General features: G+C 38.4%; 1 protein-coding gene across 12 annotated transcripts in view; it reads right to left on the bottom strand.

Moving 5' to 3' along the window:
• Positions 1 to 4171: 4171 nt before the first annotated feature.
• Positions 4172 to 23446, bottom strand: part of ADCYAP1R1 (ADCYAP receptor type I) — a 155490-nt gene continuing 136215 nt past the window's right edge. For 6 of the 12 annotated variants that reach the window (XM_065830008.2, XM_071805375.1, XM_071805380.1 and 3 more), the window contains 4 exons: positions 22261 to 22344; positions 16565 to 16694; positions 16290 to 16331; positions 4172 to 13236 (listed from right to left, as the gene is read on the bottom strand). In XM_065830008.2, coding sequence (XP_065686080.1) covers positions 13027 to 13236; positions 16290 to 16331; positions 16565 to 16694; positions 22261 to 22344 — 466 coding nt within the window. In that variant the 3' untranslated portion in view covers positions 4172 to 13026. The remainder of the gene's footprint in view (positions 13237 to 16289; positions 16332 to 16564; positions 16695 to 22260; positions 22345 to 23446) is intronic. The other 6 variants (XM_071805379.1, XM_071805381.1, XM_071805382.1 and 3 more) reach the window with 4 other exon arrangements.

Genomic DNA, 23446 nt, shown 5'->3' with positions numbered 1-23446 from the left:
GATCACGATGTGTATGCCATAATCTGGATTTTACTTTTCAAACATTTTCTGGATTTTACTTTTCAAACATTTTGGATCACGATGTGTACGCCATAATCTGGAATGAAGTTATTCTGCATATACACAAAGCGATTCTGCATATATACAAAGCGATTCTGCATATATACAAAGCGATTCTGCATATCTACAAAGCGATTATTTATAGAATTTGTACAAAGGGCACATATGGAACAACCTTGTGATGATGTTAATAACCCTGAAGGATGCAAAAATCCCTTGGATGAAAGTTTTGTTTGGGCTGTGAAAAGACTGTTGGTCTGTCCTTGATGGCACGTTTGAGGACATGATGGTGTCTGTAGGAGTAAGGAGTGTTTCAGAGATATATTGCTTCACAGCAGGCCTGCAAAAGCAGCAAAGGGACTGTCACAAATGGTGACTATAAGTGTTGCACAGTCTGCATGGAGGCACTGCCATCTTGTGGTGCGAGGTGCTGGCCTGTCTGGATGCGTGCAATACATCGAAACATTGTCCCCAACAATGTGTTGAGATGTACTCTCTTCCAAGCGAGATTTACGTAATTACCAAAGGACAACTGCAAGATATAATTATGCTATATCAGCTAGGAAAAGCTGCTTTCTCTTTCTCCAATCTCCTAGCATCTTTTGCACAGTTGAACTCTTCGAGTATTATTTTTAAATCCCTTTAAAAAACTACATGACAACCTGGAAAAATTAAAACCAACAGCTGCAGCTATTTTCTCTTGGTGTTGCAGGAAAGACAAGTTGTTAAGGTAACTGCAATTTCTCATTAAGAGCAGATTTTTAACTCTTAGAGTGTCAGCACATTTTTTTCAGAAAGCTTGATTGTGTGGACTCCAGATTAAAATAAATCCTTCCAGTAGGTGGCATTACCTGCTTTGCCAATGCTGAGCTTCCCCAAGGTTACCTAAACCAGCCAGAGCTGGATTTTCAGAGCAGTGCAGACGGATAGAAGCTGTTGGAAAAAAAAACGGGCCTGAAAAACATGAAACATTTCAGCGCATCTCCAACTAAGGGAAGAAATAACTGATCAATTTGAAAGTGCATTGTGTGACAGAGAATGATCTTCAAGAAAAAAAAAAAAATGCTGTGATGAGAAATACCCAATGCAACACTCTTTTTTTTTTTTTTTTTTTAAAGCAAAATTGGTGTTCAGCTCAGAGGTTATGACAGCTAAATTTATATGCATCTGTATGTTGCAGCCTGTATATGATTTGGATGTCTAAGCCAGTAGAAGTACTAACAATTAAGAGCTCCTAAGCACCTGGATGTATAGCTGACTACACATCACTGACTATTGTTCCAGAATTGGATTCTGTTGTGTAATGGCTACCAAATGGCATTCAAGATGTTCTGGGGCATCCAAGAAATCTGTGCTGTCCTTGAGATAAAATTCAGATTTTTCAATACTTATACTTTTCTGGAAGAACAGCTGGGCAGGACACCACACCACACAGCTCCCAAAATCACACTAGCTACTTGTACTTAAGCATCCAATTCCTGCTTTCAGTGTCTTATTACCTATAATGAAAGCCTGGCACCTAGTCCATGTGTACATGCCTTCCTATTCCCTCAGTTCTACTCCCTGAGTTAAACTCCACTATAGCTAAAGCATATTAAAGGATGGTCATAGTTTGATTTATTTGTATTCAGGCTACCTGTGTGGTCACATTACAAGCACATTATGACTTTCTTGCCATCTACTAAACTGCTGTACAAAAATGACTCCTCTCCAGCAAACTCAATCTCAAATCAAGCTGTGTTGATTGTGCAAAGTTGATTGAGTCCACACCAAACATTAAAAATAAAGTCTAGAAGAGCCTAAACCAACAATGGATGAGGGATTAAATAATGAAATGCAGAGATGGGTCCGACTTTTTTGGAAATCCAGTGGTTACTGATTGCTCAGCTACTGGAATACACTAGAGAAACTGCCAGATACAGTTTCATGGCTGTACCCCACTAAACAGAAGTTGTCGAAAATAGTCCTTTGGTGAAGTCAGAGATATGATCTATAAGTCTTCATGATGTAGGATTAAAAAGTTATTTAAAATAAATTTTAAAAGCACATAGAGATATTTAAGAAAAATTAAAAAAAAGTGAAGAATTTTTTTTAGTTTCCAAGTAAGAATTTTTCAATTTCAGAAAATATATCTGTATTTGAGGCAGTACTCTCCTCAGTGTGTTGATAGACCTAGTAAATGAGGTTTCCTAGTGTTTGGTTCTTGGAGCAAATGTGCTATAGTGGGGATTGTTTCTTTAAAAAATGTGTATATTTAACATAGGACTTTTAGAGTGGGCTGAAATACTTTTGGAGGTGCCTTTTCTTTTTCTCCCTCTTAACTATAAAAGGAGCCTAAAAAATCACTTAAACTAGATGTAGCCTTTAGATAGAAGGCGTTTTCCAGGTTCCTTGTTCCATATTTGCTAATCTGCCTGTTTAGTATGATAGTGACTGATGAAACCCTTCTGCAGATGGTGTAAAGGGGAGACATGTCCTGTGCTGTGCCATTCAGCACTCAAAGTGGCTGAGGCTGCCTCAGATCACCTAGTAAACCCCTGTAAATGGATTACTGTAGGTTATTTACAATTATTTGAAATATAGCAAAAAATAAAATTCATATATCTGCCCTGCCCCCCTCAACTCCCAGCCTGCCCATGGACCCAAGACCCCATTTCAGCCCAGGCCCTGCCTCAGCAGTACTGTAGGGTTCCAAGTATCTGTACTTTGGCTAAACAATGAAGGAGAACAGCAACTGAAAGTTATAGCCTTGTGGATGATTCACAGATCCATGAGGGCCAGACAAAGACTTACAGTAGCTGAAGCTGAGGAAAATCATGAGAGAAATATCAGAAATACTACACCTACTGTGGAATCCTCTGTTCCAGTAGGGTAGATGCACCTGATCTTTCAAAAATGAACCTGACAATAAAATTCTTGAGGTTTGCTTTGACTAGAAAAGAAACAAATCCCTGAAGCATATTAGATGTTTTGGAGACTCATCTTTTTCCACCTTTGCCAACTGGCAGTGGTTTCGTTTGAGGACTACATAGAATCATAGAATGTCCTGAGCTGGAAGGGACCCACAAGGATCATGGAGTCCAACTGCTGTCCCTGCACAGGACAACCCCACAGGTCACACCATGTGTCTGAGGACGTTGTCCAGTCTCTTCTTGAACACTGTCAGGTTGGGGCCGTGACACCTCCCTGGGGAGCCTGTTCCAGTGTCCAGCACCTCTGGGTGAAGAACCTTTTCCTCATGTCCAACCTGACCCTCCCCTAGCACAGCTTCCTGACATTCTCTCGAGTTCTGTCGTTGGTCACTAAAGAGAAGAGTTCAGCCCTGCCCCTCCAGCTCCCCTTGTGAGGAAGATGTAACTGTGATGAGCTCTCCCCTCAGTCTCCTCTTCTCCAGGCTGAACAAACCAAGTGACTTCAGCCACTCCTCATAATACAGCTTCCTCTCCAAACCTTTCACCAACTTCATAGAGCTTCTCTGGACACTCTCTAGTACCTTAATATCTTTTTTATCCTGTGGCACCCAGAACTGTACACTATGCTCCAGGTGAGGCTGCCCCAGTGCAGAGCAGAGTGGGACAATCCCCTTCCTGCCCAGCTGGACATGCTGTGCTGGATGCACCCAGGACACGGTTGACTCTCTTGGTTACCAGGGCACACTGCAGGCTCATGTTCAACTTGCCATCGACAAGACTTTCTTCTCCTGTGTAGACCTCTTAGAAATAATACATAGGCCCCAAAGGCCCTGTGGATCAAAGCTCAGAGCCACAGGGGTTACTAGTAGCAACGGACAGCGTGTAGCATTTGTATTGAGAGTATTAGACCATAGTCATGCTTGATACTGATGCAGTGTGCTGAACGCCTTCCTCGTGTGACACCACTGAGTGATAGCGAAAGAAGACTGTGCATGGTTTGCTAATGGCAAAGACTTCACATCTGATTGGTCCAGGGCTGAGTTTGCCCAGCAGAATCCAGGGTCTCCTTCCCATGAGGAATGAAAGTTAATCCTTTTAGCCCAAAAAACTCCATCCTTCTGCTTCAGGAAGGAATACTCTACCCTGTAACTTCACAGACAAAAAATTTCTCTTTGGTGAAATTTCATATCAGAACAGACTTATACAAAATGATAATACATTTATTGTGTCATCTACAGCAGTATACATGTTAAAAACAATTTCTCAAAACACAAAAAAGGTTAGAATGCAGCAATTGATATCTGTGTTTCCACCTCATAACAAAGCTGAATAACCCCTGATCCCATTACCTATTAAACCAATTTTGACCAAAAAAGGTCAGTATTAGACTCAACAGGCCGGTAAATTTGTACCTTGACACAGTCAAAAGCCAAAATACAGCTTTCCATTCAATAACTTGGTATTTCTCAGAGCTATAGCATGTTACATTGCCACTAAATTGACAAGAAGAAGGAAAGGAGAATGAACACATCAAGTATTTGTTTTTACAGATTATACCAGTACACAAAGGCCTCTTGAGACTTCTCTGCAAGCACAAAGTCCATTGAAAAAGGTATATCCAGAAGCCTAAGTCATTTCAGACACTGAAGAGTGTCATATCACACAGTATCATATCACACAGTAATTGTTTACATGGATGAATTCCCCAAAAGAAAGCCAATGGGAAATTGCAATTTTAATCATAAGAAGGTGAAGGACCACGAGGTTCAAGACATTTTTTAAGCTCTGCTGGTGTGTTTTCATACACAAAGTACAATGTGTATTTAGCTGAACTTAGCTCTTTAGTATGGATATGCATGGAGCTTAACATCAGAGTATCTCCGTATCTTCCTAGTGTTACTCTTAAATGCAATTCTGAACCGGTTGCATGTTCCTGACTGCTAAAAGCAGAGGGTAAAATCCCTTTTTTCACTGCAGGTGCACTATATACCATGGTTTGTTTCTGGACACAGAAGTGCTGGTCATATGGACAGAATCTGACAGAGAGAACAAGACTTTCTGAAAATTACTAAACTATTAAGCTTTTAGCAGGCATGTACCTCCCCCAAATCTGGTTCGTAATCCCCAATTGAAGCCACCCTCAAGCTTTTCAAGACCATTACTTCACAGCGTGCATGAAAGAGAACAATAGTGACTGGGCAAAGTTGTCAGGGGAAAAGTCATCTACATGTAGATTTCCATAGTGCAGCATCTGTCTCTGATCTGGTCAGTTAGACTTCCCGGCGGAAAGAAACAGATACTTGCAAAGTGTGAATCATCTCATCCTTGAGTATACATCAAGAATATGTTTGATGCCTGTACTCTAAAATTGCTCATTGCTCTCATGACCACAAAGGCAAAGAGGAGGAACCAGATGAAAGGAAGATATTTTCACTATTGTTGTCTAAAGTTAAGTGATGTGGATATGTCCTTAGCCGCCTGTTTAGTGACACAGGATCTTTTCCAGGACTTTGCCTATGAGCCAGAATGCCTAATGCTGAAAGTGTCAGATGTTGAAAGGGATACATATTTAATATAGCCCTTGATCTCTAACTTTCTAAGAAAGAAAATCACGTAAAACCAGATATTTGGTTGCATCTTTGTATTATGTATATTTCTAGTTGTAGACTCAGGAGTCAAACAGACACTGCCTTCACAGAGATATCAAAGTCTTGCCATCTGACTTTGCAGCTGAATCCCACCCAGTGAGTTTATCTCAGTTTCCTAGGCATCCACACAGAGCTCATAGATTTTACAGAGGCACTGTAAGAGAAACTTGTCTTGTCCAGCAGCTGGACGCCAAGCAGGATCTCATGTAGTGGCCCATACATACTGCTTTGTCTGTTTTTATTACCTTGTCCTGTGTCCCTTTAGACCTTTCACTCTATAATAGCTCTTCTAAGGTCATATTTATTGCTCTACAGTGTCATGTAGCAGATGATTTTAAGCATCCTACATTTCTCTGGAAGCCTTGCCCACAAGAGAAAATCTCCTAACAGAAAATAAAGTCTTACTATCAGGAAATCATTTAATGAAAGAAAAGAGGAAAACCTCGATTTGCTGGACTTTCTGGGTGCATCCACTGAATGTGGAAACTATGAGGATTACTTTCAGCATTGAGATCTTGTACTTTGTCATGCAAGAAGGCTTCATAGGACCTCATGGCAGCTGTGAAATCACAGTTAGCCTGTTTCTGTAGATGTTGAGGGCACAGAGGGGAATGTACAGTAGCATCATCCAGGACGTAGCATCTCTTCTACCTGTATCTTCTCAAACCAATCACTCATGGTAAAAAGGCTGCAAAGAGACCTATCCTTTCTGCAATATTGGGATAAAGATACTCCTTGTGATTATAGCTTGCTAACAGTGGTCATGCTTTCCTCACCATCTCCTCTCTATCATTATTTGTCAAAGTGAATGTTGGATGGGAGGTGTCGAGAGGTTCATCAAAGACTGGATGACGCTATGTGCAGAAAGCTGAAAAAACAGACGGTCAACTAATTGGCCATGGAAAATAGCCTGTAGTAACTCATCCTCAGCTGTTTGCAGGTTTTCAAGCTCTTTTTGATCTGTGAGATCCTTCACATAAGTAAGACAAAAGCCCTTCAGTAGCCTTACAAACATATATTGCTATTAACAAAGAATGAACTTATTTTCCTTAATCATCTTCCATGGACACTTCAGAAATAGCCTATGGGCTCTGAAATCTCTACAGACCACAGACTGAAAATGTCTGCCATGGGCAACTGTTCCTGAAACACTACTGAAAAACAATTTCAAATAACAAGGCAAATAAAGCCAATGGTGTTTTGCAATTCTCTTACTGCCACTGTTACTAAAGTCACTCTAGACTTTTTTAAAAAAATATTTTTGCTATACCCTCTGAAAGTTTTATATTTGATTTCTGGCAGGGCCGGGATGAAAAAATAAAGTGACGTTAGGTATCTGCATGGTTCACGGGCCAGATTTAGTAGGGATTTAGTAAGAGTGTCAGATACATGAGCACTGAAACCTCACAAGCTGACACAATCCATGCATTTTTACCCATTTGAATGCTGATATCCTCCAGTATGTTTACTGAATGAGTGTCCTATTCCTTTGATTGGAAACTAGTAGCAATACAGATCTTCTTGCAAGATCATAACTGAAACCAGAAAAGGAGAAGATTGGAATAGTTTCTGCCTTTATATCTGACTGAATGAAAACCGCTCAAAACCCAGATCTCACTCATAGACTTTAAAGACTAGATTTATTTTTTTTTTAGGGTGCTTGGCATGCTACTTCCAGTTAATTTTCTTACTGTTCTTAATGGATTTGCATACGTCTGTGTTTGCTTCTTTGCATTGTTTTTGCTGACCAAATTGAGATGAGAGCTGAAACAAATGGAGCTTAATAGTATGATTATTTTCAGCCTTATCTTTCAGCTGCACAATCATAGATAAGCTGTAGACTTTATCTGAATTAAAGCTGTTCATATTTCAGGAAGGGAGAAAGGCACTGGAGGCAAGATTAGTGAGACAAGGAACAAAAATGAGCCAAGAGTTACTTTAGTTTGAAACTCAGAAAAAGGTTTCTAGCTGCTGGAAGAATGAAGTTTTACAATAACTTTCCAGTGGGAAGAGAAGGTAAGAAAAAGAGAAGCATAATGAATTTTAAAAGGGGATTTAATCAGTTCAGGAGTGGCAGTAATATGCTGTGAAAATAATGGCAATTACTGAATTTCTTTCAGATTAACTGTCCTTATGGGTCTGTAATGCTCTGAAACACTTAAGAATCAGAGACTAATAGCTCCAACTCTGCTAAATATGTTTTATTCTTGATCATTTTGGCTTTAAATACTTTTAGTTACTGGTTTCTTATGTCCATGGAATTTATGAAATAAAAAAAAAGAAAATCTTTGAGCTAACCAGAGATCCTATGTAGCCTTTCATAAGCAAGTACAGAAGCTATTATTCTATGCAGAAGCAGAATTTCATCTACCATTGATATGACAATATTATGAAAAAACACAGTTTTACAAAATGACATGGGAAAGACAATTTATGGCAACTAATCTGTTCCACACTGCTGATGAGAATCAGATTCTCCCAGGTCAAGTTTTGAATGGGAGTCTAACAAACACTGTGTTGTAACCAGTTCTGGTCCCCACAATTTAAGAAGGACATGGCCAAAATGGACAAGGTTAGAAGAATGGCCATGAAGATGATCAAAGGGGTGGACAATCTGTTAAATGGTGAAACACTGAAGGAATTAGGTCTTTTCTTCCCACACAAGAGAAGGCTCAGGGAGGACCTCATCACAGGATTCTAGTACTAAAACGATAGCTACAAAGAGGATGGAGGCTGTTTCTTCATAAGGACCTGCATGGAAAAGACAATGGGAACAGGCACATGTTGCACTGAGAGTAGTTTCACCTCGATATAAGAAAAAAAACCCAATTACAGTGATAACACTGTAAAATGTAAAGCCACAATCCACTGGAATGTCACCAGGGACGTCGCAGAGTCTTCGCCACTGGAGGTTTTCAAGATATGATTGGACAGGCTGCTAAATAATCTCATCTGGGCTCACTTTCTCATGAAACATTGGACCAGATGGTTGTTTGAGGTCCCTTCCATCCTGGGCTGTTGATTCTATGATTCTGTGTTCCCATGAACAGCTCTGCATTCCCTTCTGGAAGGTACCTCACAGTCGTTGTTGATGATGGAGACAGTCTAGGAAAAACCATCTTTGCAAATGCAATCTCAGATTATCAGCACAGTCAGTTTACGTCCACTTCTGGTTGTTATTTAGCCTTGTAGTTGCAAGACACAGCTCTTTTAACAGCAATGATGGACAGCTGCTGAAAAGGAGGAGCTAGACACCAAATACACAGTCTGAATTCAGCTTCCAAAATGCATGGGTTTTGCATGTCACTCTAAACTCACCTGACTTCATCCCCCTTCCTTCTCCACCCTATTTTAACACCTGGTTTTCAACTACAAGTGCTTAAATGATGCAGAGGAACTTGGATATTTTTCCTCTATGAAATAAAAAAACCCCGCAACTAAGCATTGTTTCATCACCTGGACTCTGAGTTCCAGATATACTAAATATAAGTAAAGGTAAAAGGAGGTAAAGTCACTATGCAGCAATGAGAGAAGCCTTCCCCTTTGAAATATAGGTTGTACTTTTCATTTTGGGATGTTAATTGTCCTGTAGTACCAGCACTCCACATCCAAAAGTCAATAATGGAACAGTGGTTAGATACAGTAAATAGTCACAAAAGCTGCAGCACAGAAACATTCTGTACATTTGCAAAAGCAAAATATGAAAATTAGACAAGAAATACATTATGGACACAGTAGAAAAAATGGCTCAAGGAGCACTGCACTCTCGTTTTTCTTTTAATTATGTATTGTTTTTAATAACATAGCTTTTCTAGGTCCAAAATATATTTCACAGTGAAAAATCAAACAAAGCACTGTTACACTCAATTGATATTTACACACACTTAGAAGCAAACCACCTGTTGGTTTCTTCCAGCCTGAAACAAATAGAAATGGCAGTCACTGTGCATGGTGCCCATGCACATCCAGCATCTTCAGCTTACATTCAACATAAAGATTTATTGAGAGCTAATTTGTGCGATGGCATCAGAGTCTGGTTTAAATAACTACATAAACCTGAAGTATGATCTTTCCAGTAACACTGAGAAAGTTTGAGTGACTCAGGAAAGTCACATTTGCAAGTGCATCAACACTGCCAAGAAAAAACATAATAAATGGGAGTTGGTTGTATAATATATATTGTATATTAAATATGCCAAGAGATTCCATTTCTTTTAGTAAGTTCAGTGCTGGTGAAAGGTACTGAAGAGTTCATTTTGTCCACTGAAAAGAAACACAGGGACTGTAACACCAGAAATTTCCCCTCCTCTGCCTTCCAGCTTGTCTGGCTCCTAGGAATTTAAGGGGTAAGCCCAAATTTTCATGACTATTCAGTCCTTGGCTGAAAACACCAAAAATAAGTGTAACAATAAGGTGCTCAGGCCAAATCTAAAGGCAAAGCGAAGTTGCCTTGTTCAAATATTTACAACAATTTTCTGTACTGATTTTAATTTAGCTGAGGACCTGGTCCCCTCTGTGCAGTATTGGTGGTTTTGGTGACGTTGACATTTTCCCAGGAGGCACTGGACTGAGATCCACCAACTCACATTGAAGAACACTGTCAGACAGCCAGGAAAACAACAGAATCTGAAAGTAAGCTCAGAGAAAGCCTCAACAACAACAACAAAAAAAAATGATAATAATAAAAATAGATCCAGACATCTTGTTCTGGACTGGAACATCAAAAAGTCTCCAGCTAGAGGCAGTTATTCAACATCTTTTTCTCAAAAGTTCTAATTTATTAATGCTTGAAAATTGGCTACTAGCCATTCATGCAAAATATACTTTTTGATTTTTTTAAATAACACACAGTATTGTCAATATAATACCTTGTGAAAGTCCAAATTACAGAAAATACAAAACTAAATGTTATCCCATTTAAGATTAGATAGTCTGATTCAAAAAATGTCTAGGTATGCATTTACCTGACAGATATGACTTCTCTCATCTCCTGTGTCTTTCTGGACTTTAAAGTGCATGATTTCTTGGGAAACCTTCTAAAATAGCTTTTAGCATCATCTAATGAGAGAGGAAGCCCCAATCTATCAGTTAAAAATACTTTTGTGACTTTTGCAGACAGTTTGGTAGAGGGGAACAAATCCTGCTCTCAGAGCAGCAAACCAGTGCTGAAGACTTGAAAAAGAAAAATAGGTGTCTGGATCACTTAAGTCCCACTTAAGATACTGGGGTGCAATTTAAGTGATTTAAAACTTTTTACTGGTCGTCTGTACAAGGACAGATTTCACCAGAAAGGGGGTTACCATCTCATAAAACTATGACCCTGTACAAATACAAAGTCGATATCAACATTTCTGCCTACCTCAAATTATTTTTACATTCATTTACACTGCTACAACTGAGAGCAGATTATGTCCCATAAAGCACTATATGTGTTAAGTATTATAATTAATAACTCTTTCACAACTTCTGAGACCTTTTTTCCCTCCTTTTAAAAATAAGGAAACCAGTATTATTTTTTAAAAACTATGCAAAAATGACATTAAAACTTTTTTTTTTTTTTTACCCAAACTAACCAAAACCAGTGAAATTAAAAGCTCACACTCGGCTGACACTAAAATTCTAAGTCTTTCACTTTTTTTTTACATGATCATGTCAACTAACACTGGAGAACAAGTCTGAATTTTTGAATTTCCTGGTTACTATTAGTTTCAGTTCAAAACTTCACATTTAAAAAGTTATTTTCACTTTTTTAATATATGCATATACTTCCACATGCATATATATATATATCTTATATATATATATATATATCAGTCCATAAATCCAAAATTAAGTGAATGCTAGAAGGGTCTTTAAAGCCTTTATGCACTGTATAAAGACTTTTAAGAATTGACATCATTGACATTTGATTGAAGCAGATATGTACCAGTCGTGGCTTTAACTACAAGGCAAAGGCTGAGAGAACATTTTAGTTCCTCTTAAAGAAAAGCAGTAAGACCATTGGTGGTTAAACAAACAGAATATCCAAAGAGAGAAAAAACTGCCAGGTGTGGGAAGTCATCCAAACTCTTTATCTTTTCCTTCCATACCATCTCAATGTTCGGTTCAGTTCCTCACCAAATGTAGATGACTTTCACCTTCCAAGATGATCATACCAGATCCCTCTTATGCCTTTGGCTCTGGCAGGGAAGAGTCAACACACACAAGTCAACCAGGTTGCGAAGGCACCGCGCTCTGTGACAGCACAACCCAAAAACATGCCCTGTTTGGACACAGATGCGAAGGGGTCAAGGTTATCTGGAGGGAAAGGCCATCCTAGAACTGAATTTTGCTCTTAAGGTAGGAGGGAGGGGACAGTTATTTTTATTGTTCAAAGAATCCAATTAATCAATCTATTGATCAACCACTCAATGCCAAAAATATAGATATATCTCAACCACATGGTCCTTTTAGAAAATTCACAGCTTGGCTAGAACATAAAGCATTCTCAGAAGTGTCCCTGGGTATAGAAAGACAGTCGATCCCATCTCTCTTGCCTGGAGCTTCCCACTGAGCGATGGTAGCTATGCAGCTTCACATTGGAACAGCAGTTTCTTCAAGTTCACTGGGAACGTCTGACTAAATCCAGTTATGAACTCAATTTTCTGGAGTTCTTCCTGAATCGGCTGGTTTGATTAACCCAAGCATATCAGCTCCATCCTAAGACTCAAAAGAGAAACACCGCAGAAATTCACATGCCAAAAGACAGGGACACACTAAGATATGTTTGACTAGGAAGAAAAAAAAAGAGGCAAATCCAAAACAAAATGGAAAACAACTTGAAAAATAACAGTGGTCATGTCCATTCATAGATTAGTATCAGTTTGGCAACCAAGGATCACAACTGCACAGCAATCACTTGTTACTTTTGACTGACAACAGATTACTTGCGGATGCTCTGAAATGTAAATCATTGAGTGGGTGGGCTTGGCCTGTTGTTTATCTTTTAAACTTTTTTCCATTAATGGCCTTGAGTACAGTTGGGTATTTACAGTGATTGTTAAAAAGATATATGTATATACACACACATTTCCTTTGCTTTTTCACCTCTACAAACATTGAGGAAAGGGAAAGGGAAAGGGAAAGGGAAAGGAAAGGAAAGGAAAGGAAAGGAAAGGAAAGGAAAGGAAAGGAAAGGAAAGGAAAGGAAAGGAAAGGAAAGGAAAGGAAAGGAAAGGAAAGGAAAGGAAAGGAAAGGAAAGGAAAGGAAAGGAAAGGAAAGGAAAGGAAAGGAAAGGAAAGGAAAGGAAAGGAAAGGAAAGGAAAGGAAAGGAAAGGAAAGGGACTTTTGCCACCACCAAAAATATGATCTTTTTTTCTTTTTAAAGGGACGGGTTTTGGTTTGTTTGTTGATCAATTTGTTTTCCTTAGCTGCTCATGTCGCCAGGTTCTCCGCATTTATGCTGGACATCCGAATCTGAGAGCTGCTCTTGCTCAGAATGGAGAGTTGTGTCCCCCCGTTCACTCCGCTGCTCGCTAGAGAAGGATGACGATGTTTGAAATCCACAGCAAAATACCGGTTGACTTTCCAGCTCCTCCATTTTCTCTTTATTTCTGATTGCACCTTTAGGGAGAAACTTCAAAAGGTCATTTTTTATGTACTTAGCCGCCTGAGGACATGCTGACAAATTATCAAGTTTAGAAAAAAGCCCCACAAACTGATAGAACAATTTTTAAGACTATTAATAAAATTCTCACTTCAGCAAAACCTGAACTTCTCCATGTTTGAATGAGGCCCAGGCACGCGGTGGGAATAACAGCCTGGGATTTGTGTCTCTGAATTCAGATAATTTAGGATCAGTCCAGAGTTTCATAGAACACCTGTTCAACACCAACTCTTGGAAAAAATATTCTGTTTTCATCGATGGCCAGTATCAAATATATAACAAGGAGTCAAATAGAGCAGCAAGCAAAAAATACTAGAAAGTAATGAAATAACCTGTCCACAAAGGCAGCTTGTCTCTCACATGTCATTAATGGATGCAGGTCTACTGAAAAATTTACCTTCTGCTTTCAGATCACCTCTACGCAGATGAAGGCTTTTGGATTCATATACATTCACGACAACCTCCTTTCCCTTGAGCTTTTTGCATGGGCATCCACAGTAAATCACCAACAGTAAACCAATCCATGGTCAGAAGTCCAATTAGAAAATAAACAAATAATTCTATAACTTTTCTACTCATCTTTTCTACTCATCTGTTACTCATTTTTGACAGGAGCTTGTAGCATATTTCTGAATGAAATAGCATAAGAACAAGGAAGTTTGTAAACATATTTTTTTCCCAATATACTTTTCCAGTCTCCAATGAGCTGCTGTGTCAAAGACAGTTCTTCTTGTCTTTAATAGTCATTGCTAGATTTTCCTAGATTAATACCATCATCAAAATGGATCAGCATATGGCAAAATGCTAAACAAGTGCTTCAACAGTATGGACATTAACTGCAGGGAGGAAAAATCCAACTAGAAGACTTACATTCCCCTTCTAGTACCTCTAAATTTCTATTTTGATTAAAGTATAGATAGGTATAGATTAGAAAGAGTATGAAGGTATATTACACCTGTAAAGAGAAAATAGCATTTGCATCTGTAACAGAGTAATATACCCAAGGTGAACTCTTTCTTACCCTAAGCAATTTAGTGGAGGCAGAAGACATTCTCTAACATCTTGAAAGGTAAAATGGTTTTAGTTAATCTGGTTGTGTTAGTTTAGTTAAGAATGACCCTCCTCCCTCCACCAAGGAGTTACATGAGATCTAACACACTGTACATGTTAGTATGGAAGGTGTTTATCTTATCAACACTACAGGAATTGTCACCAAGAGGGATCTTTTGTTAGGTGTCACCAAGCTCACACTCAGGATTATGAAGCTGATGAAACCTTACTTCAGATGCTTAAGGAAGTCTTGGACAAATACAACCTGGTTCTCATGGGTGACTTAAATTACCCAGACATTTGTTGGTAAAACAACACTTCTGAGTATACAGAAGACAAGTAGTAGGACAAAATCTCTGGAACTTAGAAGAGATTATGCCAATACGCTCAGAGTCCAGCTGTGAGGGATTCCATGAGAAACATCCATGGAGGACAACGAGCTTGTGATTGCTGAGACCAGCAGTCTTAATAATGAGTTTTTACTTATAAACAAAAGAACAGAAGCATAATTGCTATGGAAAGGTAGCCAAATATCCATCAAGGACTACAGGAACCTTACTAGGACATGAAGAGACGCAGTCAGGAAAGCTAGGGCTCAGCTGGCACTGAAAATGGCCAAAATGTCAAGAGCACCAAGAAAGGGTTCTTCAAATCCATTAGTGGCAAGCGGAAGCACAGGGAAGTCATAGGAGAGTTGCTAAAGAGTACAAGGAAACTAGTCACCGATAATGTTGCCAAGGCAGAGGTTCTCAATAACTTATTTGCCTCTGTCTCTACAGACCCCTGGTCAAAGGATCAAATACCAATGACAACGTCTGTGCTAACCCAAGGTAGTGGAGGAAGGGATTGTCTGGGGCCTCTTGCAGGGGTTCAACCCACGTAAGTCTATGGACCCAGATGGAATCCACCCCAAGGTATTAAGGGAAGTGGTTGACACCGTTTCAAGCCACCGCCTATAATATTTCAAAAGTCATGGAGATCAGGAGGTAAACTGACGACTGGAAGAAAGCAAATGTCATCTCAGTCTAGAAGAAGGATGTTAAAGAGGATCTATTTTATTCTGTTCTATTTTGTTCTGTTCTTATGAAGAGTATCTAGGAAACTGAAGGCCTATTTGTTTTACTTCAGTCTTTGAAAATAATGGAACAACACCTCCTAGAAACTATCACAAACCAAATGAAACAGGTGATTAGGAAAACTGAGCAAGGATTTATCAAAAGCTAATAATTCCAGACTATCCTGATCATCTTCTACAACAAAGCAATATTTTCTCTTGACATGGGGAGAGCAGTGGATGTTGCTTACTTGGACTTCAGCAAAGCATTTGACACTTTCCCACATCCTTTTGCTAGGCAAATTGGAAAGATATAGATAGGGTGGGTGTCTGCAAGATGGGTAGGAAATTGGCTGAAAGGCCAAACTCAGAGAGTGGTGAACAACTTTTTTTTTACTCAAGCTGGCAGCCTGTCACTAGTGGGGTCCTCCAGGGATTGATACGGGACCCCACACTGTTTGACAGCTTCATAAATGATCTGGATGATGGGACTGAAAACACCCCTACCAAGCTGGCTGATGACACCAGTCTGGGTGGTGAGGTGGACATGTCAGAAGGGAGAACCACCGTACAGAGAGAACGGAGCAGGAAGAGTGAGCTACCAAGAACTGCATGAAGTTTAACAAAAACAGGCACAAAGTTCTGCACCTGGGATGACATAACCAAAGGCACCAGTATAGTCCCTACCTCTGTTAGGGAGCATTAATCTGAGCCATCATCTCTGGCGAGGTCAATATTTTGGTTTAATAAAGACATCAAACATCTGTCTTCTTTTGCTGAAACACTGTGAGATTCAGCCTAAGGTATTAGGGAATATGGTAGATGATGTGTTACAGTGAAGGATTAGAATAGCAGTTATTCCCTCAAGGAAATGGAATGGAGACAGTGGATGGGGGAGGTTAAATATTAAAAGTCTTACCTCCCCGTTCAAGAAACAATAGAGAACAGCAACAACAAAACCCTAGGTAAATGGGAGAGAAAAAAAAAAAATAATGTAATGCAAATACTGCAGTAAATGCTAGAATATTACTGGAGTTAAAACAAACAAACAAGCAAACAAAGCAAAATCAAAATCCTAGTGCAGAAAACATATACATAAATGAATAAACACACAGTCTGAGAACTGTGCATGCAAAGTAGTTACAATGAATAGAGGTTTCTTTTCAACAAAAGGAGAATTCACTGTATAATCACCTGGAAAGATCCCAGTCCCAATTCAAACACTAGTCTCTCCCGCTTACTGACATTTTCAGGAGAAAAAGCAAACACCGTGTAGTGAATTCCAAACAAGGGGATAAGCAGTAGTGTAGAGCGAGCCAGTCTCCTGTTATAATAGAGTGAAAGAACTTTAATGCAGCCTTGTAATAAACAACTTGTGCTTTAATTAAAGAAGAAAACACAGAAAATATTTTGTTGCCTCCCTTTTGGGAAATACATACACTGTGTAATTATACAAACAAATATACAACATTCACATTTGTTCCCAAACAGTGATTTCATACACACTGTAGTTGGCTCCCACTTCAGATTGCTACAATAATAGCACATTAGTAACACTTAATACTCTGTACTGTTATTTTAATTTGCATTATTATAAGCAGAGATTTTTTTCTATGGTGCCAAACATGAGGAGGGTAATCTTGCTAAGGGATTCAGACTGCTACCATAACACAATAATAAACCTCTCACCCAATTGCTTAATCCCAGTGGAGTGTTTGAAATCTCTTTTGTGTGTGTGTGATTTTTTTTCTGCATAGCAAAAAATTCTGAAAAAGCAACACAAATAATGCTAACCCTTCCCCACTCCCCCGTATGTTATTTTGTACTCATGACTATTGCTCAAGGTCTTGATTTTGGTCTCATTTATGCTGTTGGAAACCCAGGTGCAACTCCACTGTGTAACTAATTTCCATTGCATGAGAATGAAGAGTTTTTAGAGTTAAATCAAACTCAGTAGGTATAAGCAAAATGGTTAGAAATTAATGTGTGTACCTGTAACCACTTAACTGAGTATGGATGAAAATCCCAAAAAGCAGGGGTCCAGCCAAGAATTATACATCAGTTTTGGTCAGTGCCATTTGCTGATTACACAGCAAAACAGACCCAAGAGAAAGTAAATGTTGATTTGAAAATAAGGCAAGTGCTTCATTATAAAAAAAAGTGGCCTAAAGTCACCTCCAGGACATTTTCAAAGGGAAAAAAAGGTTATTGATTTCCTTCAAGTAAGTTAAGGAAGCAGATGAAGGACAAAGGAAGCTAAACAGCCATAAAGATTTTTCAAATTCAAATGTTCACTCTGCTTATATCTATACACAGTTGTATTTGTTACTACATGCTCAACAATATCCCAAAAATGATGTGTTTGTCTTACTGAAAGTGAAGACTTAATTAATACATCTCCAAGAACTCTGCGAGCATACGCTGTTACATCCAATACTAAGCTGGAAATGGGAGTTCAGTTCATTGCAGATGTTCCTCGGTCATACTTTGTACACTAATGATAATAATCATATCACAACCCTTGCCTGGAGATTGTACTGAACACACAGGATTCTTTAGTCTGTTGCACACCAAATCTCAAGTCTCGATTAAAGACCCCATAAACCAGAGAACACAGTTCTTGTGAATTATTAGTTAGACATTGACCAAAAGTTTTCCAACAGGAGAGGAACAACTTTTGAACAGGTTGATGAAGGGCACAAAGAGTGTCCAACTTTGGTGATCACCAGAAAAAATAAATCTAATCCTTTTTCTCTATGGGCAAGTAATCAGATTAATAAAAAGGAACAGAAACATTGTGGAAAAAGATTGCAGAATAATACAATCTCTCTAAACAAAAATTATGTAAAGACTATGTCTTAACTAGACGTGGAAGAAAAAGATCAAATTAAGTTAGCAAGTACAAAGAAGTAAGGGCAAAGAAGTATAATCTCTCAAAATCTGTTACCCTTTATATTCAGAATTTATGACAGAAGGATAATGTTATTTTGACTTAAAAGTCAGACTAGAATTATCTGTTAGTATGTTGTATCTCACCACAGTCATAGGTGATTAATTTTGTGAAAGATGAGAAGCAAGACTTTTTCTATTGTCAGTTTTCTGACATTAATTATGTCTGATTAATAATACAGTTAGTTTGTAAGACCTTGAAATATAATGTCATCAATTTATTTGAGATACTGTCTTCAATATTGTCAGAAAAGTCAGGAAGAAAGTACATGAAATGCAAGAAATAACACATTCTGAATTTTACAGATTATTAAGATCTATAGAGAGGAAAAGATCTTAATGATAAGAAAAACTTGAGAGATACTAATGATTGTGTGGATGATGATGGTGTTGTTTCAAGAGCATTAGGAAGAAAGAAGACTTAAAACGGTACTTATGAGACATGTAAGTTTACGTGCAATGCTGAAACGAAGATGTTATAGAATACAACAAAATTCTCAGAAGTGTAACAGCCCAAGATACTCATGCTCTTCTTCCCACACTCTTTCAGACAGGCAAGAAGCTGATCCAACGTTTTGAGGACAATCACCACTTGGAATTAAACTGTCTGTTTAGAAGAGACACGTTCCCCAAAAGGCCTAGCAAAACCCTTGTTTACGCTCCAACAGGTAGAAGAATGTCTTAAGGTTACTCCAAAAAAAAGTAAAAAGCAAGTTGTCTTTCAATTTTTGTTGAGGCTAAGATTCTATTTTTCAGCTGTTATTTTCCTTAAAAACAGCTTAAACGTGAGGTTTTCTCCAATAGCATGACTATAAATGTGACCTTTCCATAAAGTATTACCATAAAAAGACACAGATAATGGTTTTCTGTTTTTCGTCACTGCTCTATTGAGTTACAGAAAAGCATCTTTATTGTAAAAGGAATAAGAAGTACAAAGACTGTCTAACTCTGACTGCTCTCTGAAGGAACTATGTCTTTATTTTTCCATTGCACATCCACATTTATTGAAGAGGCTGCCGTAGTGTCTATGGACATTACACAGGACATAACTAGGCATGAATTGGAAATGAAAACATAGGTCCCCTCCATCAGGGGACCTGGAGCTCCAGAAGCAATTGTGTAAGGAAATTTGTGGTTGTCAATCTTTATTCTGCCTCAGAGAGAGGTGAGAACTGTAACTGAGGGCTTACTCTCCCATCAGTTCCAGGTATCTCCCTTCCACTGAAGATGTTCCAAAGTGATGTAGATCAAAAAAGTCACTGTAACTTACAGAAGCTTTGACAGATGACACTGAGCTATTAAGGACAAAATACAGAATAACTGTTACTCTGGCAAGGAGTTTGTAGCCTTGGTCTTAGAGATTCTCACTACCCAACATTTTTTGAGACAAAATATCACAGACTGTCAAAAGAAGTGAAAAATCTTTAAAACTATAGCTTTTGAAGGAAGACTATGTAGTTGTTCTGCTATTTAGGCCTGCCTCTTCAAAGTAGGAGAATAGTTCAGTTTAAATGGTAAGTCAAGTGAAATTCATTTGATCAAATATAAACTTTTGCGGTGAAGACATCAAGGTCTGTGGTAGTCACGTAGAACAATATTCATCTCATCAAGATTTAGACACACGTACTGTAGATATCTCTACTGAAATTATTAAAATAGCTATTCTAATGCTGCAGTAGAGAAAAATGCACTTCTAAGGCATAGTTCTTGCCTGCTATTGATGTCTCTTTAAGAAAAGGTGACTCCTGTTGTAAACCCCCTGGGTATCTACTGAGTACATTTATTGATGTATATTATTGACTAGCTTAAAGTTATGAGATACCTGCAATGATGACGTCTATTTTTGGTTAAATTTATTCCACACTTACATTCCCTTTATCCTCAATAAAGACTAAGAGGTACTTAAGCTCAAGGACAAATCATCTGCCCCTAAGGAAAGTCTTATCACACCCCAAGTCTCTCCATTGACTACAAAGGAAGGCTGGACTGAATCTGTCACATAAATTCCTGTACTGTAGGCCTGTCAGGATTAGATTAGAGGAATTCCATCTCTTTGGCCATAACTGAGTGATGAATATGTAAAAAAAAATAGTAATGACAATATTTCAAATAGAAGGATAGAAAGGAAGCCATGAAGATACAAGATGTCATTAATGATGAAATGCTTAATATAGCTGATGTTTAATAAACCAAAGTATCTATTTTATCAAAAGGATGCTAAACATAATTAACGTGCGACTTTCAGGCATCTCAATCATCTTCCCCTGACAGGTACATATTTTATCCAAAAGCTTAATGAGGTCCGTAGGATCACTTTCCAAGACCTGAGATAACACCCAAACACCGTCATTGATTACAACTTTTTAATTTCCCATGCATAAATCAAATCTTCAGCCTAAGGACTTGAACAGCAGTAGAAGCTTTCTGAATCTTCCATATTTTAACACCAAAAAGAAGGTTTAATTATGTTTATTGGAAGCGTACAGAGTTTTTCCATGTTCCTAGTTAGGCTATTTAGAGGATTTCACCTTAGAGAGTTATCAGTTTGCCATGTTTCTGAAACACCGCACTTCCTTAATGTGAATTTTTTTTCTCTGGAAAGGCCCAGCATGAAGTCTCTGCTGCATCATGTTGGTACGTTAAATAGTGAACTTCATATTTTAAACTATCTCCTCCTAAATGCAGATCTTTGTTTTGCTTAACCATTCCTAGACTTGAATCTTCTCTCAATGTAAAAATGGACCTGCTGAATGCTCTTCTATTCTCTATTTCTTCTACCCTGTTTCCCTGAAAATAAGCCCTACCCTGAAAATAAGCCCTAGCATGATTTTTCAGGATTTTTGAAGATGCTCAAAATATAAGTCCTACTCAAAAAATAAGTCCTAGTTACAGTTCATTAAAAAGCCAATTTAAATAGTGTCCAGGCAGCTATACATGTGAAAAAGTAATAAGTTCTGGAGCAAAATTATTATAAGACCCTGTCTTATTTTCGGGGAAACAGGGCATCTGTTTTTGCACAATGTCAGTCTGTTGACTGAATCTTTTGAGCATCTTCAGTGGTCTATTTCTTAAATACCTTGAGGTGATGTAAAATTAAAGATTAAATTTATTTTCACGTTTAAAATGTTTTGAGGTTTTTTGTTTGGTTTTTATTTGTTTGGGGTTTTGTGTTTTGTTTTGTTTTCATAGCTAACAAACAACAAAATACGCAACTGTAAGTTACAAAACCACCTTTTTTTTCGTAACGGTCTCAAAGATATCTACTAAGCATTCTTCAACCAAATGCTGGGCTGTCAGGTCTGTGTTCATCAGGAAACATGTTGTATAATACATTTCTGAAAGGCACGCCTCATCTAAATGAATCCTGTGGGCTTCTTGTACAAGAGAGTGAAGTCCACTGTGCGAAAGCAATTAATTCACACGTCTCTAGACTAAATGGCATCTATTCCCTTTTCTAGATGCCTCAGTCTCCACAGGCAAATCTTTGGCAATGACTTCTCACTAGGCACATCATGTTTTGCTATCGGGTTAACCTTAACCTTTCCTTATTCCCGGGTATATACTAGCTCTACTTCACTCAGTTTTACACTGATTGAGAGTCTGATTCACTCAATCCTGTCCTGTCCCTGTTGTTATAAGAAACTTTCTGGTGAAATATTTACTCTCAGTATGACCAACGCTCATCTTTGTAGCTATTGATAGTTTCTATGCAGACACTACCATAAATAGCATCAGTCATAATTACAATTAAAAAAAAATAAATATTAAAATCCTTGACTGTGATGAACCAGCAAAAGCATAGAATAACAAAAAAATCTACATGCAACAAGAACTAAATGAATGCTTGCCCTCTGGTTACTACCCCTCTGCTAATATCCATTCATTTACTTGCAACATGCGTCATACAAACACAGTAATGTCACAGGATTGCGTACACTTACAGGGTAATGGTTGATAGTTCTGACATCTTGCAAGAGTGCTGGTTAGCCCTCTTAGGCTTACAGTAGCATTTCTGAACGCAGCTGCTAAATATGACAAGATTAGCATTTTTTTCAGCATATTCTGAACAGGCCAAGGTAGGTCACTTTCAACACATTTCATGAGACACGTCACAAAGATGGAAAGCGGACACGACGGAATGAAATTACAGCACAAACCAGCTGCTTGACTGAAGCGAAAATAAACAAAATAAATTAAAATGCACTGGCTGTCGCTGGCAATTGTGATGTGTTGACTCACAGACAGACCAAAGACTGAACAACCTGGAGGCGGTCGGGCAGTGTTACGTATCCAAAATACACACGACCTTTGCAGTTTGGAATTGTACAGAGGGTAACAGAACAATATATTGAATGAAAGTTGACTGCACGCTTGTGGAGAACAATTAAATAGTAACATAGACTGGTAGGATGGGCATTAAGCTAAGATTAAATTGGATCAGGTGTTCCTCATTTTCATGAGTAAGTACCCCAGATAGTGTAGATCTCTTCTTTTTAGTGAAGACTACTAGTAAGGACACAAAAGTACTTTTCTGCTCAGTTTCCTTGATGCATGGGGAGGGGTGTTCAGTATGGAAACTGCATGTCTGACCACTAATTCAGAAGTACTGCTTATTTTTTATCACACACACAAAGACAGGTGTGCTCATAGAAACAGCAGGTACATACACCATGGACCAGAACCATGACCTCTATATACTGTGTTCTAGAAAGACCTACTATGGACAACGGGACATTTACATTAACAACTAACTAGAGGAAGGCTAATTCAAATCAGCTCTCAGGTAAGGTAATTTGAAACAACACGAGAAGGTATTTTTAGAGAACTGAGGGGTAGAGATTTCATGTCTGTTATGGTAGGCTGAGAAACATGAGCATTGAAAATAGTGTTTTCTTGTTGACTTTAGAGATTTTTCATTTTGCTTTGTTTTCAACACGTGGCTGTTTTGGTGGGACTCACCTCAGGGAAAGCTGGATATTTACAGATAAGTGTCTAAGTAAAATGGACGTCCTTAGTCCCTTGAGAATCACCAGAGAGAATAAGTAGTTGAGAGAGAAATACACAGTTATTGGTCAAGGTATATCTGACCTACTTTAGTTGTTCATTTTAGGACAGGATGAACAGCAT

The sequence above is a fragment of the Patagioenas fasciata genome, chromosome 2 (assembly GCF_037038585.1).
Source record: "Patagioenas fasciata isolate bPatFas1 chromosome 2, bPatFas1.hap1, whole genome shotgun sequence".
NCBI classification, from domain to species: domain Eukaryota; kingdom Metazoa; phylum Chordata; class Aves; order Columbiformes; family Columbidae; genus Patagioenas; species Patagioenas fasciata.
The sequence above is the reverse complement of the archived record's forward strand: the minus strand, read 5'-3'. Positions and strand labels throughout refer to the sequence as shown.